General features: G+C 38.5%; 1 protein-coding gene across 2 annotated transcripts in view; it reads left to right on the top strand.

The window, feature by feature from the left end:
• LCOR (ligand dependent nuclear receptor corepressor) overlaps window positions 1-13924 on the top strand; it is a 66800-nt gene extending 52876 nt beyond the window's left edge. For both annotated transcript variants that reach the window (XM_066601329.1, XM_066601330.1), the window contains one exon: window positions 5899-13924. In XM_066601329.1, the coding sequence (XP_066457426.1) occupies window positions 5899-10237 (4339 nt within the window). In that variant the 3' untranslated portion in view covers window positions 10238-13924. The remainder of the gene's footprint in view (window positions 1-5898) is intronic.
• Window positions 13925-14377: the final 453 nt, after the last annotated feature.

Genomic DNA, 14377 nt, shown 5'->3' with positions numbered 1-14377 from the left:
CCTCTTTAATGACTTAATTTCTAATGTACTTAAAACTGTAGCTGACTAAGCTTTTCATTACAGTGGCATCACAGAAAAAGTGGGCATTAAAAATGTATTTTGCATTGGAACCTCCAAGCAATGTTAGACATAAATAATGTTACCAACGGGGTATTGTGGACACAACCTTACAAGGGAAACCTGCCCTGACAAATGCCAGTTGGTACAGTTGGGATTGTGCTGTCTATGTAAAGGGAATGGCACATCCGAAATGGAATAAATATTGTGGGTTGTGTAGTCTAATTAGACCCAGCTCCATCTGATGACAACTGTCTAATTGATCTCTTAAACCATTTGAGGCAGCAGCATCGCTGCTATATTGATGTATACGACTTTCAGTGCTCTCAATGAGTTCTATGTGAACAGATGAGATCAAGGAGAAACCTTTAAAAAAAAAGTTAAGGTGGGAAAAAAAAAACTCCTATTTGTTGGTTCTATGTCCAGCTGCATGATTTCGTGTGCAGTCTTTAATGGAATCCATGAAGATGTGCGCGGTCATGAAGGTGATACAGTACAACTTTGGTATGGCACCTTTTGTGGAAATAAACATGGATAGAAACGAGGGGTAGTCGTAGTGTATGCATTGTGTAGACCGTTAAGATTTCATTGCCAAGAACCGTCCACACATCTTATTCTTTCTTTTAAAGTACATGCCATATGACCTGTTCATGTACACTTACTGTAAAAAAAAATCAAGCACCTAGAAGGAGTTGTCGGAATCGAATGAAACGTGTTGTGTGATTGTAACATTGATTACAAGATCAGAGCAAAAGGAAAACTGAACACTTGATGGGAGGCTCTAGTACCCTGTTGTATCTCCTCTAGCTTGGATGCAGGATGGGATACGGGTGGGAGTGGAGACTCCAGTGCTATGCTGGACCATCTCTAATGTGGATCCAAGATGTGATAGGGGCAGGAATGGAGGCTGTAGTTACCTGCTAGGCTACCTCTAGTGTGGATCCAAGATTTGATACTGGGGTCATGAAAGCTCTAGTACCCTGTTGGGCCGCCTCTAGCATGGGCGTAAGATATTATACGGGTGGGCATGGAGGCTCTAGTGCCCTGTTGGGCCACCTCTAGCATGGATCCAAGATGTGATTATGAGCAAGCATGGAGGCATACAGGAGCCGTATGGTATCCTGCGGCATATTGGATAACGTTTGCTATAATGAAGCCTAGAGATCGTACAAACTCGTAGGCTGTCGAAGTTGGCATTCCTGATGGTCCCATTCATATTCTGTTAGCGATAAATCTGGCAACCTGGCAGGCCAAGGGAGTGTGACAATATCGTGGAGGCTTCCTATAACACATTTGCTGTGTGTAAACAAGCATTCTCCTGCTGGAATATGCCTCTTGGAAGCTCTGCCATGGGAAGCAACGCATGTGACTGCATTATGCCCTGAACATGTATTGCTGAGCTGTCATTGTCCCTCGTAACACTACTAGGGGGGACCGACTGTTGTATGCGATGGCCCCCTAGGCCATCACTCCAGCAGAGGGCAGTGTGCCGCTCCACAACAAAGGCAGGATTAAGGGGCCGCCCTTGGGTCTCCAGACACAAAAGCAGTCGTTGTCTGTGCCCAAACTAAACCTGGATAAGTCGCTGAAGTCCTCCCAGTTCCACACCATAACAATCCAGTTTTCTTGTTCACAACACCACTGCAAACAAAGGTGACAGTGGACGGGTGTCAAAGGCCGTACATGTAAAGAGCACAGTGCGACTAAATGTCCTTCAGTAAATTACTTTGGAAATGGTTCTGACAGACACAGGGACCTGTAATGGTGTCTCTGGATGGTGGGCAACAAAACAGTTCTTGTCAGATGACCTTCTCTGCTGGTGGGCTGTTGAAGACGCCCTGAGACAGTCACCGTGTGTGTGTGCCCTCACACATCCACTTGTCTTAACATTCTGATCAGAATGGCCCAGTTGACGGGCAATTTGTCGATATGACCATCCAGCTTCTCTCATTCCAATAATGCGCCCCTCTCAAACTCTGATAACGGGGTGAAATCTCTTCAATGGCTTCATAGAGACATTTATAATGGATAACCAGCTCTACACAAGCAGAAAAAGGTCAATACCTACAAGTAACCCCTTTATAGATCAAGAGTGACAAGACTGGTCATCTAATCACATCACATCTCTTAGTCATTTGCATGGGATGTAACTGCATGCCGAGTTTTGCAGCAAAACAACTCCTAAGGGCTTGATTTTTCCTGACAATGAGTGTTTTTAGAACTATAGATTGGATTGTGTATAAAACTGAACCAACAGAATAGTTCAGCATTGATTGTAAATGTGCAGAGCTTTTAAAACCCACGTGAGTGTCAAACACATGCCGGAAGCCATGGAAGTCTTTTTTTATTTCTTCTTTCCTTGTAGTGAAAAAAAAAATCCTAATGCTAGGCTTTCTATCTTTTTTTTCCCCCCTGGTATTGTTTCAAAAACCTGTAACCTATGTTGGTGGGAGTTCACCTTCAGGGAATGTAAGCTGTTGGCTGTTACCTAAAGTACATGTCCACGCTTAGGAGGAATCCTCTCCTATTCAATATTGTTGAACTGCTTTGCAGCATGCAACCTGAGTACGGGGTCACTTTTTGGAATTTAATGATATACATTTTTTCTTCTTAAAGCTTCAAAAATGTCTGCAAAATGGAAAAAGCCACTAAAATGTATTTGTACAAAAAACCTTTTCAACTCCCGCTTTTGTTTACATTGAGAAGGATTGTGATATTTTACTGTGTTTTTGAAATACATTTTTTTCAGGTGTCACTAACATTCGGTGAGCTGTAGCTGACCGCAGATGGTCTATTGTTGACTTTCAATTTAGAGATTGAATTTAAGAAAGCGGACATTGGGTCACTAATAACGCCATCTTCCCCGCCTTCTCTCTGCTGTCTTTTGGCTTTGATCTTAGTTAATTTTAGCAGTTCTATATGTAACTGCCCCAAATTGGTATTTAATTTGGGAAGTGCTACGAAACATACAGATCTAGTACTGCTAACACACTTCACATTAGGAGGCTGCTGAGCTAATGAGTCACAACTTATTCAAATAATGGCAACGCTACGCAAATAGTTTAGCGGCGCCTCGCGGTCTATGCCAGAAACATACTGCACCATCCTTCGAGGATGGCGCTGCTACATCTGTATCTACTTTGAGAAAGTGCTATTCTAATTGCCTTTTGCTGATTCTTCTCAGACTACGACTTTTAAATATAGTGCCATAAATAAAGGCTTAATGAAAGGGGTTTTTCTTTTTCATAAATGTTAGAATTATGAAAAGTCAGACAAGCCCAACCATCATGTATGAAACACCTCTAGGCACAGAAGAATATATTTCATGCTGTCCAGTAGCTTTTTGCGAAATGAGAATCCAAAATTGTTATCGTGTGGTAAATTGGAAACTCAGTTGGGAAGACGTTTTGAGTCCTTACACACTGTGTGTTCGACCCACAAAAACAAGAGTAACGATTTTAATAAATTTCCACACCTGAAGTCCTTCTCCAACCTTAAAGACTAACTAGACTTTTAGCACTTTTAAAAACTTTTGACATGTCCGAGTGATCAACTCTTCTCAGCAGCTGAACATAGGCACATAGTTGTCCATAGAAGTCCGTGTCCGTCTTCATCTGCCAAGAGGAGCCAACAAAGAACGATAACTGACGAAGGGGCACGGCGCTCCTCATGCTCTAACATAACAAATAAGCATATACTCGCCTCTCCCCACTCCTGCTGTGTCCTGCGGCGCTCCTCTGAATCTCTGCAGTGGTGTTATGTTTACAGGCTGGCCAAGCCTGTCTACAGGAAGTCACAGGCCCTGCAGCAAATAACAGAGCCCTGTGATCAATCATTGAACTCTGTTATTGGCTGCAGTGCCTGTGACTTCCCCTAAACCAGACGGGACTGCAGTCTGTAAGCAATCACAGGCGCAGAGGACTGGACATCGGCATGAGACACAGCAGGAACCGAGAGAGGGGAGTGTATACTTGTTATGTTGGAGCACGAGGAGCTGGATTTACAGTGATTCTACAAGTCTGAAAACCTCTTTAATTATATTTGCATTTGATTAATGTGTTTGATGTAAATATGTGTAAGCCTTTCCAAAATGCATCACAAATAATGCGGGGTATTTAGACTTCAGGTGCCCTTACATACTTTAATAATGCATATAATATGCCGATTTTTCTTATGTACAAGTAGTTACTATTGGTCTTTGAAAAAACAAAATTACAGCACCAAATTGTAAACGGGTGATATATTTTCTGACTATCAAGCAATTGCATTTGCACATGGCAATATTTAGGTATTATGATTGATATTAGCATACTGGAAGGTCTACAAACGAGATTTTGACTACAGAAAGTGGACATCTATAATAATTTTACATGTTGAAACCATCATAAGCAGCAATTGAAATGAGTCAAAATGTGCTAAAATCTCAAAGCATATCAAGGCACTCCTTTTTTATGTAGGTTGCTTCTTTTTATAAACTTATGCACTTTTGATGTACGTCCAAATTGTCTGCAGTGAAAAATCCAGATACATTAGATACAGACTCACTGTGGATCTCATCTTGTTTATTTGAAGGGGTAATGTCTGTAGTGAAAATCCACAATTTAACTTGGCTTGCTCCAGATTGAAAAGCCGCACCACAGGCCCATTTACAATGCAGATTTATTTTGTGTAGCTTGGGATAGATTTCCTTAAATCTCACCCAATTTGCTTGTCATACGCTGCTTGCTGCATGCAAACGGGCAGTGGAAAATATGCAGCATATATGCTTCATATGAACATACTTTTAGACTAATAAGCCTATATAAAGTTGTGGTTTTATTCGATGTTTCTTCATTATTACAATTATAAAAGTTGTTTGCACCAATTGTACAGTAGTATAGAAAGCCCCAAACAAACCTATCCCCTTTAATTGGAACGCCGTCTTATTTACTCTTTATATAGTAAATGACGTATCGATTTGTTTTACTGATTGTCAACAGTAAACTATCTTATTGCCTCCAACTCTACAAATATTCATTAATTAGACTTGTGTGTTCTTGGTGTATTGGAATTCATTACAAACACATTAAAGGGGTTTTCCCACTACCTAAAATTGCTTCACAGCTTCTCTGTACTTTCTGGTTGCTGCAGCCAATCACTGGCCACAGTGGTGACTTTCTATAGCCCATAATTGGCTACAGCAGTCACATGCCCTGTTTGCATATTAGCCTTTTACTCCCCACTTCTACAGGAACCAACCCAAATAACCAATCACCGTGAATCAGGCAACCCAAATAACTAATCACCGTGAATCAGGCAACTCAACTAACCAATCACTGTGAATCAGGCAACTCAACTAACCAATCACTGTGAATCAGGCAACTCAACTAACCAATCACTGTGAATCAGGCAACTCAACTAACCAATCACCGTGAATCAGGCAACCCAAATAACCAATCACCGGGAATGAGTAAATCCAAACAACCAATCAGGTTGTGAAAGGTGTGCATTTGGGGAGTAATAGAGATCTATGCATCCTATTCAGCAGCAACCAGGAAGTATAGATTTTTTTTCTTTCTAGATAATGGGAAAACCCCTTTTTAGGTTTATTATCATTAACGTATAATATGCAGGCTTGAACATTGTCAAGTTTTTATTAAAAAAAATAATAATTGCACTAGTGCTTCTGGAATGTTCAAGGATATTTTATTTCAAGGTTAGATTATTTTACACTGTTTTTCTAAACACTTACAAAGCATTATAGCAATGCAGTCACACTCCTAGGAAAAACTTGCTAGGAATGTTGACTTTATTGATGTGTCATTTCCCTACTAAATTTTTTTATTTTTTTCCTCTTTCCAGCACTCAGGATACAGAAAGAAAAGCAATAGACCCTAATAATTCAACAAGTGTATCACTGGAAACGTTCATGGCCAAGCTGTGTTCGCATCACCAAAAGCAGTTTATTCTTGTGTTGAACAATTTATGCACTGAAGAAGCCGTAATGAAATCTAAAAGACAAAGTGCCTCCGTTTCGGAAATTGAAAATGCTAATATAGAAGTTTATGATCATTCCTGTTCTAATAGAAAAGTAAACTTCTCCCTTGTGCAGATAAACAAATCTGCCCCTGAAACTTGTTTGAATTGTAAAGTTCCAACAAATACTCCAACAACTCTACACGAGGACAACTACCATAGTGGAATGCCACGATGTTCAGATTATCTTTCAAAGGTTTCCATCTCCTCAGATTCCAAGGAAGATCATGCCATAGACCAAATCATTACGGATAATCCTGTAGGTATTCCAACCACAGAGGAAAAAGCAGGAACAATTTTTGCAAAAACATCTGAAGTTGGTCAGACTGTTTTTTTAGAACATGGTGTTCTTTCACACAGTAACTCTGCATTAAACACACTCAATGATTCACCAGGATCTGATCTCCCTACAAACGTCCCAAAAATTGCAAATAAAGAAAACACGCAATACATGAATCCTAATCAAACACTTTTGGACTGCAGTGACTGTAAATTAAATCAGGAAAATTCAGTAACGTCAGTGACTGTAAAGATGCTTGGCAACCTTTGTGAGAGTCCATTTCAGAATCTTACTGACCATTCTGGTTCTGCTTTACAAAAAGTCAGGTTGCATGAAAATAAGCGCTTAAAAACCGTTAAATGCAAGCATTCCCGAGTCTTGATGACAAATGATTGTGATAAACAATGTGATGTAGTTTACATTAGTGAGCCAATTACACCTGAATGCCACTTTGAAAACCATAAAGCTATAGTTGGTTCTCGGAAGACTGCTCGGAAAAGTACCAGAGGATATCTATTTAGTGACGACTGCTGTGAATTGTCCACTGTTCGCACATTGATAAGAAGCTCAAAAGTTGAAGACAAAGGAAATTCTGCAATAGATTTTGCTAAAGCATTAATTATTCCTAATGACCTGATTGAGACACTACCTTCCACAGATGTTGCATCACTGATTCATGTAGTAGAGAAAAGTGTAGAGACGGGTTCTTTTAATTCTCTACAACAGAATGATGAATTGAGAGAGATAATACCAAATTGTTCTAGAAGCGAATCTGAAAATTGTTGTGATCAAAGTTTCGGTATGGCTAGAAAGCCAGTAGATCATGTCTCTGATTCTTTCATAGCTTTGTTTTCTCTTACACAAGATGAACTCGAAAAAGCACATGTTCCAAGCACCCACTCTGACCTGGCACTTCGTGAACATGTTGATGAAATTCCAAAGATGAAACCGAATCCTTCTGTAGTGAATATAGATTCCCATTCTTTATCTGTAAATGATCATGAAAAAAGTGTAGTTAAATTGGCTGTAGATCCAGACGTTGATGTCTCCTGTTCCAATAATTCATACAGTCAAGTCAACAGATCAGGTACCACATTACTAGATATGGGAGTTTCAATAACTAATAACCGTGTGCTTTCTGAACATAATGCAACACCACCCAAGTGTTATCCACATAATACAGTAGTGGAAGAAACCTCTGTTACCTTACAATGCAGCCACACAAGTCTTCCTTCTGCATATTCATCTTCACTACCCAATGGGATCCCTGACAAAGATTTCCCGCACTTTGGTTCTTCCAGTCTTGTTGAAACCAAGATTTTACCGGCAGAGATTTCTGAAGCTGTTATTACTGATCCTGCTGTTACCTCTGAACAGCAGCTATTAATGAAGATGTCTTCTGGTGATCTACCTAAAGAAAATTCTGAAAGTCAGATTTTTAAAGCTTCACAAGTTGATCTTAGTAGTGCCGTTGGTGTAATGAATTTGCATCAGCTCCCCGGGCCAAGTATTGGTGCAAACAATGTACACCTCATAGATTTCAACAGATTAGAAAATCTAAAGAATGGTCTCGCCCGAGCTTTTAATCATTCTGTTAAAATGGAGACAAAAGATCGAATATTTGAGAGTGTAAATACCCCTCAATCTTTAGTTGGTCAACTGAATTGTCCCGTACTTGACTCCTTAAGACCCATGGAACATTTTCAAAGTCCTTTAAATAAATGTGCAAAACATGTTGGAAATAGTAATGAGAGACTAGAAGCAAATGTTTCAATAGAGGATATGAAACCATGTGATAGTGTAACTTCTTCTGGATGCCACAACAATTACACACTTGAGGAGCCCTTGAAAACCAAAGAGGTTAATGGGGAAAGCAAGATGGTTGCAGTTAATCTAGGCAAAAATGATAACTTTTTAATGAGCAACAAGAATACAAGTAAACCTCAAACAGCATCAAAGAAGCATAAAAAAATTCCTGCCCCAACTGACAGATGTCTTAGGAGTCGTGAAACCCATGGTGACCCACCTTTACAGAAAATACCTTCTCTTCTGGTTCTTGTGTCTTACATTAAAGACACCAACTCAGCAGAGAGGTTTGTGGAATTAAAAACAGAAAATACAACATGTGCTAATATCATTAATTCACGTCATGATACCAGTCATGATGAAAATGATTTTGCTGCCTCGTTAAACAGTCATAGAGAGAGAAAACCATTACTTTATGAAAGGATGTTAAGTAATTATTCATCCCCCTTTAAGATGTCTGAAAACCTCAAGATATGTTTGCTGATAGATTGTGATAAGCGAATGGTTTCTTTTGCAAAAGAAAGTCAACACAATTGCGTAAAGATGGATGCAGAAAGTAAGTGTAGTACAGCAAATCTGAGAAATGCTTGTCAGTTGCAACTACAGAAGTGTAATAAAAGGCCATCAGAAAATGCCTCCAATTGTCGAACTAGGAGTAGCACTAAACATGTTGCATTAAAAATCTTAAAGAATACAAAGTACTGTAAATCTAATAAATCAAAGAACCTGTCTGAAAATAAGCAAATAAATAGACCAAAATTTATAGACTGGTGTTCCGAAGAAGAAAATCAGGAGCGTATCTCTAATTTTAATGACAAATACACAACCGTTCACAAAAACTGGATTCCACTGGAAAGAGAAACCGCAAATGTGACAAAGTCCAAAAATAAAGCCGACCGATTAAAAGAGATTTGGAAAACGAAGAAAAGAGTTCGTAGACCTAAAAGTGTCCAAGATGCACCAAGAACGTCTCCAGTGCAAATGTTATTTATAAATTCTTTTAAATTATCAGATGTTTGTAGATGGTTTATGGAAACCACAGAAACCAAGTCTTTAGTGATTGTGAAGAAATTAAACACTCGTCTCCCTGAGGAACATCAGCTGCCAATGATGCCATCTCCGAAGTATTCAAACCAAAGTCTATATCCTCACATACAGCAGGCTCAGCGCTTGAAAAAACATCTAAAGAAATTTGCTTCAGTTTTTCCAGCGCGCAACGACATACCAACTCAGAATTCATTGAATCAATTGATGGAGAACAGCATTGTACCACTTAATCAAGTACCTAAAGATACCGTGAAAGAACCGACTGACTGCAAAAAGCAAGAACCATATGTTAAAAAGACTGCTTCTGTTCATATCCTGCAAAAATACAACAGACTGAGGGACAATTTAAAATATCAGTCTTCTACCGTAAGTAAACACAAGAAAGTGTTGATGATAAAGAATACTGAAAGTAAATTGGACCATGTTGAAAATATTAAAGATATCTCCACTAAGGAATTGAGCTTGCAAAAAATTCCAAATGCCCTTGCCTCACCTCCTCCATCGATAAAACCTCACAGTAAGAAACGTTGCAGAAATGACTCCATGACAGAATCTGTTGAACGGCCTAATAAAAAGAAAAAAGTTGAAGCAAAGCAAGAAATATTAAAAAACAGATCCCATATCAACAAAATTATGGTACCTACAAAAACTAAAGCCTGTAATTTAAGTAAAATCAACTTGACTTCCAATTCTCAAGCCCCGAAGAAACAGGTTGGAAAAGCTGCTGTTTATAAAGCAAGCTTAAGGAAAGAAAAGGCAAAAACTCCTATGCAAAAACAATCCCACAAATCACAATTTGTTCTTAAACACGAGACAAGATCAACTAAACTTAGACCGGGTCCCCCAAATTTGTCTGATTCCCCTAAAATTACTAGTTTGTCATCTTCACATAGGAAAAAGGAACTACATAAAAAAATATGTAATTTCTCTGCAAACAACAAAATAAATGTAGCATCCAAAGTGAGACACCGCAAACCAAGGTCACAGCCGGGGCCTCCCACTCGCAATGGGCGATCACTTGAAATTAAATAACGAGCTAGAAACTGTTACCTATGTACTATTGTACATTCTTTTGCATTAATTGTGAACCTCCTAAATAAGCTGTAGCAACCCTTGTTATCTATATTACAAAGGCATTGTGATGTGTGGTAGTGGGGAAGTTAACGTTTTCTCCCTCTGGTGCTTTAAGTGTAAGTTATTCTCTAGTTTTTGTATTTTTTGTTTTTGTTTTTGTTTTTAACAGTGAATGTTAAGTACAGTGCCTTATTTTCTTTCTTTTTAGATTTCAGAGACCTGCCATGTGATAAACATTGCATTTAATACTTGACGCACAAGCACTTGTACTGATAAAAGAAAATCAGGCATACCCATGTTTTGCTTCTTTTGTAGCTTTCATTTTTTTTTTATGTAGACAAAAAAAATTGCATACATTTTTATTAGCTTCACCAATTTGAGATGTCTTCTATTTAATATTTGGTTAATGGCAAATAATAAGTTTGTGCTTCCATTTTATGTGTTTTTGTATATATATATATATGTTTTTTTTAACCAGAAGTCTGTGTAAAATGTAGACCCCTATTTAATGGGCTAAATCATTTTGTTAAAGAATCACCCTAGGGTTAGACACTGAGGTACGGAGTATCTTCACTCAGTGCTGTTGTCTCACATGTGAAATTGTTTAAATGGCTGTTTCTAGGCTTCGTTTAGGTGTCATGTCCACTTATGTTTCCCAAGGTGTTCTGAAATGCATATGTCTTTGAAATGAGTTCATCAGGTCAATAATTCTGATCGGATATGCATCTAGGTCACTAATATTCTATTTATACTACACTTAATTTGCACTCACTTGAATTTCATTGAATTTGCACAAATGAACTGGTAATTGAAAATCTGTGTGTCAGCATTAATTTAAAAATGACTGAGATGTTTTTAGAACTTGTATTTTAGTATCTAGCGGCTCATCAGGAAAGGTGGATTTTTGTAACACCGTTTTTTTTAAAAACTTTGTAAGCATTATGTGATTACATTAATGATGGCTATTTTTAATGATGGATAAAATGGGGTGTCATTGGAAAATCCAACAAACTGTACTGGTATGTAAAAAAAATTCTTATTTACTATGGCAGACAAATATTGGCTGCAAGTAAAGCACATGCAATACAATGAAATGTTATGTTTACGGCGCAGTTAATTACAGACTTTGCACTCTTATTTTAAAGCTTGATTTTATTTGGAGACCATAATTCTTTTTTTTTTGCTTTAGACATGCATGATTGATCCATCCAGACGCCCTTTATCAAAATTTAGTCAAAAAGTTGATTAAAGGGGTTGTCCCGCGGCAGCAAGTGGGGTTATGCACTTCTGTATGGCCATATTAATGCACTTTGTAATATACAATCAGGAGGCTGGAATCGGCACATGTGACGGGGCGGAGCTACGCAATGATGCATACAACGGGGCGGAGCCAGAAAGCCGCTGCTGCCGGACCGAGCCGAAGGGAAAAGATCCATCTGCGCAAGCGCGTCTAATCGGGCGATTAGATGCTGAAGTTAGACGGCACCATGGCGATGGGGACGCTAGCAACGGAGCAGGTAACTGAATAACTTCTGTATGGCTCATATTAAATGCACGATGTACATTACAAAGTGCATTAATATGGCCATACAGAAGTGTATAACCCCACTTGCTGCCGCGAGACAGCCCCTTTAACATTCCAAAACAGTCAACTGTAAAAAAGACCATAATCTAAAACAGATTATTTCAGTAGCTATCGCCACTTTAACCTTTTCAGACTATGCTTACTATTTCAACCATTCAGTAACTTGCGACTCTTGGGCATTTCTAGACTTTCTATTTACACTGTTGGCCGCATTATTTTAATGGCTTGAAGTGGCTGAGCTTTGCTTGAAAGCCTCCAACAAATTGGGTTGCGTGTTGAAAACTAGAGACTTTCCTGTATATTCTTCTTGAGTGCAGCTGTGCATCTGGTAGTGCTTCTTTTAGTACTTAAGTGGCTAATTTATCTATCATTTTTGGAGCTGCATTGTAATTCTTTGAGCTTCAGCACGCTCCATGTAGCCCATTAAAGGGGTGTTCTGTGACTAAAAAAAAAAAGAGACCAGGAATAGTGGTAAATTAAATAAAAAAAGCTGTACTCTATTCCCATATCCCCAGGATAATGCAAGAGTTCATATCCCTGCTGCTCTGATCTAGGAAGAAACTCTGACATGTCACGTGCCGTTCCTGGTGCAAGTGTCCACCTGGTGAATCACAGCTGAAAGATTCTCCTGTGATGAACATGTGACCACTGAACCCTGTGGTTGGCTGAGCAGTCACGTGTACAGCAAATAGCACGTGACTGCTGGAGCGTCTTCTTGGTTTGGAGGGTCAGGGAATGAGGCTTCTGTGCTGGATGGATGGACCACTGAAGAAGGTGAAAATACCTTATATCTTTTTTTGTACACCATTCCATGCCCCTCATTTTTTTTATTTTTAGTTCCAGAAGACCCCTTTTAATAGTGATACCCAGTCTCTTCCTTTGCTACTACAATGTTGTTAGCAAATGTCAGAATTCTAAAAGAAGTACAACAGCCTAGTGCACTCTTTAAGTCCTTTAATTAAATGTGAACTGTTGTTAATTTACCTCTCTAGTGTTTTCAATACAACTTAAATTGAATGACCTTAGCATAATTTACTAATTTGTCCTTGTGAAATTGGGAAAATTTGTCTGTAAATCAGTGCAGTAATTTGCGTATTACACTGAATTGCTAGCCCGTCGGCTGTCAAGTGGAATAGTCTGGGTTAAATGTACTAGGAAAGAGGAAACTTTTAAGCATCTGCAGTTCCTTTTGTTAGATAGTAGGCAAGGACACATCTAGTTTACCAGCTCCATTATCACTTCAGAAAACAATAGCGTCTTTATAATTGAGTAAAAAAGAATATTTATTTGTGCAGATGTTGCAGATTGAACACATTCTTCATACATAAATGTGTAGGGTAATTACTGTTATGTATACATTTTTTTCAACTTTACACCCTCCGTTTTGAATTGCCTTTACCTGCTACACTACCAGAATTGCTGCATATGATTCACTCGGGTACTCGCATTTCTTGAGATGAGAATTCATTTATATTGTGTTATGTTTATTACACAATATTACTCAGGCTTTTACCTGTTTTTGTATCATTTGACAGTAGGGTTAAACAGGTGATGGTATAGCGAAACATGCTGTACATATTTTGTTTGTGTGCAAATCTGTGCTCAATTAGAGAGTTGCGCTGATTTATCTCCAACCAATTCTGTGAAGTGTGACAGTGTGTTCTGTATTGATTGTGGCAGTACATGCCTACTATTGCACATTGTCAACTTCTCCCTTTTTGTGTGTTTTGTCTGTTATGTTAATGGAAAACATGCTGTGTACAGAGCCATCTCTAAGAAAAGGTTCAGGGATTTTGAGCGGTTTTAACTATTTTTGTATTGCAGTGTCATTTTTGTAGACATGGGTTTAGATGTGGTTTTTTTCCCTTTTAACACGACTGTACAGATACTGTGAAAATACATTAAGGTTTTATTGACTTATGATGATTCGGGGTATTTAAAATATGTTGTAGTAGAAGTAAATTAAATGTTTGCTGTACTCCTGTATTTATATATAAATCAATTTGATATATTTGTTGAAGCTTTTTCTTGCTTTGATTACTATAAAGATTTTTTTCAACACCAAATTGACTACTCACATTTTATAATTCATTGCTAAAGGAAAAAAAATTCTTCCCATCTATAAATGTGTAAAGCATTTAACAATTTTCTCTACCTGAGGAATACGGTTCATGGATGCCTTTTTATAGATGTCCTTTTCTTCGTTTTGAAGGATTCAAATTAATTGAACTCCACAGAGGTAATCCCATTTGTACATCTGGTGCTATTTTAGAATCGGAGCCTACTGACTGCTTTATGGTACTGCTGCAACAGTTTTGAAAAATATTTAGTAAAGGTGGTTTACTTTAACAATCCTTTCCACCGCTGGCACAGTTAGCAGCGGGTCGCATCTTCCCTTTGCAAAATCGGCAGTTTGCCATGAGTTCAGGGAGCTGTCGCGGCTCTCGATGGTGTTGTCTGTGGCGATACGAGCTGCTTTATAGAACTTTAGAGAAACAGACAATGACCGTTTT

This window comes from Eleutherodactylus coqui, chromosome 4 (genome assembly GCF_035609145.1).
Source record: "Eleutherodactylus coqui strain aEleCoq1 chromosome 4, aEleCoq1.hap1, whole genome shotgun sequence".
Classification (NCBI taxonomy): domain Eukaryota; kingdom Metazoa; phylum Chordata; class Amphibia; order Anura; family Eleutherodactylidae; genus Eleutherodactylus; species Eleutherodactylus coqui.
The sequence above is the reverse complement of the archived record's forward strand: the minus strand, read 5'-3'. Positions and strand labels throughout refer to the sequence as shown.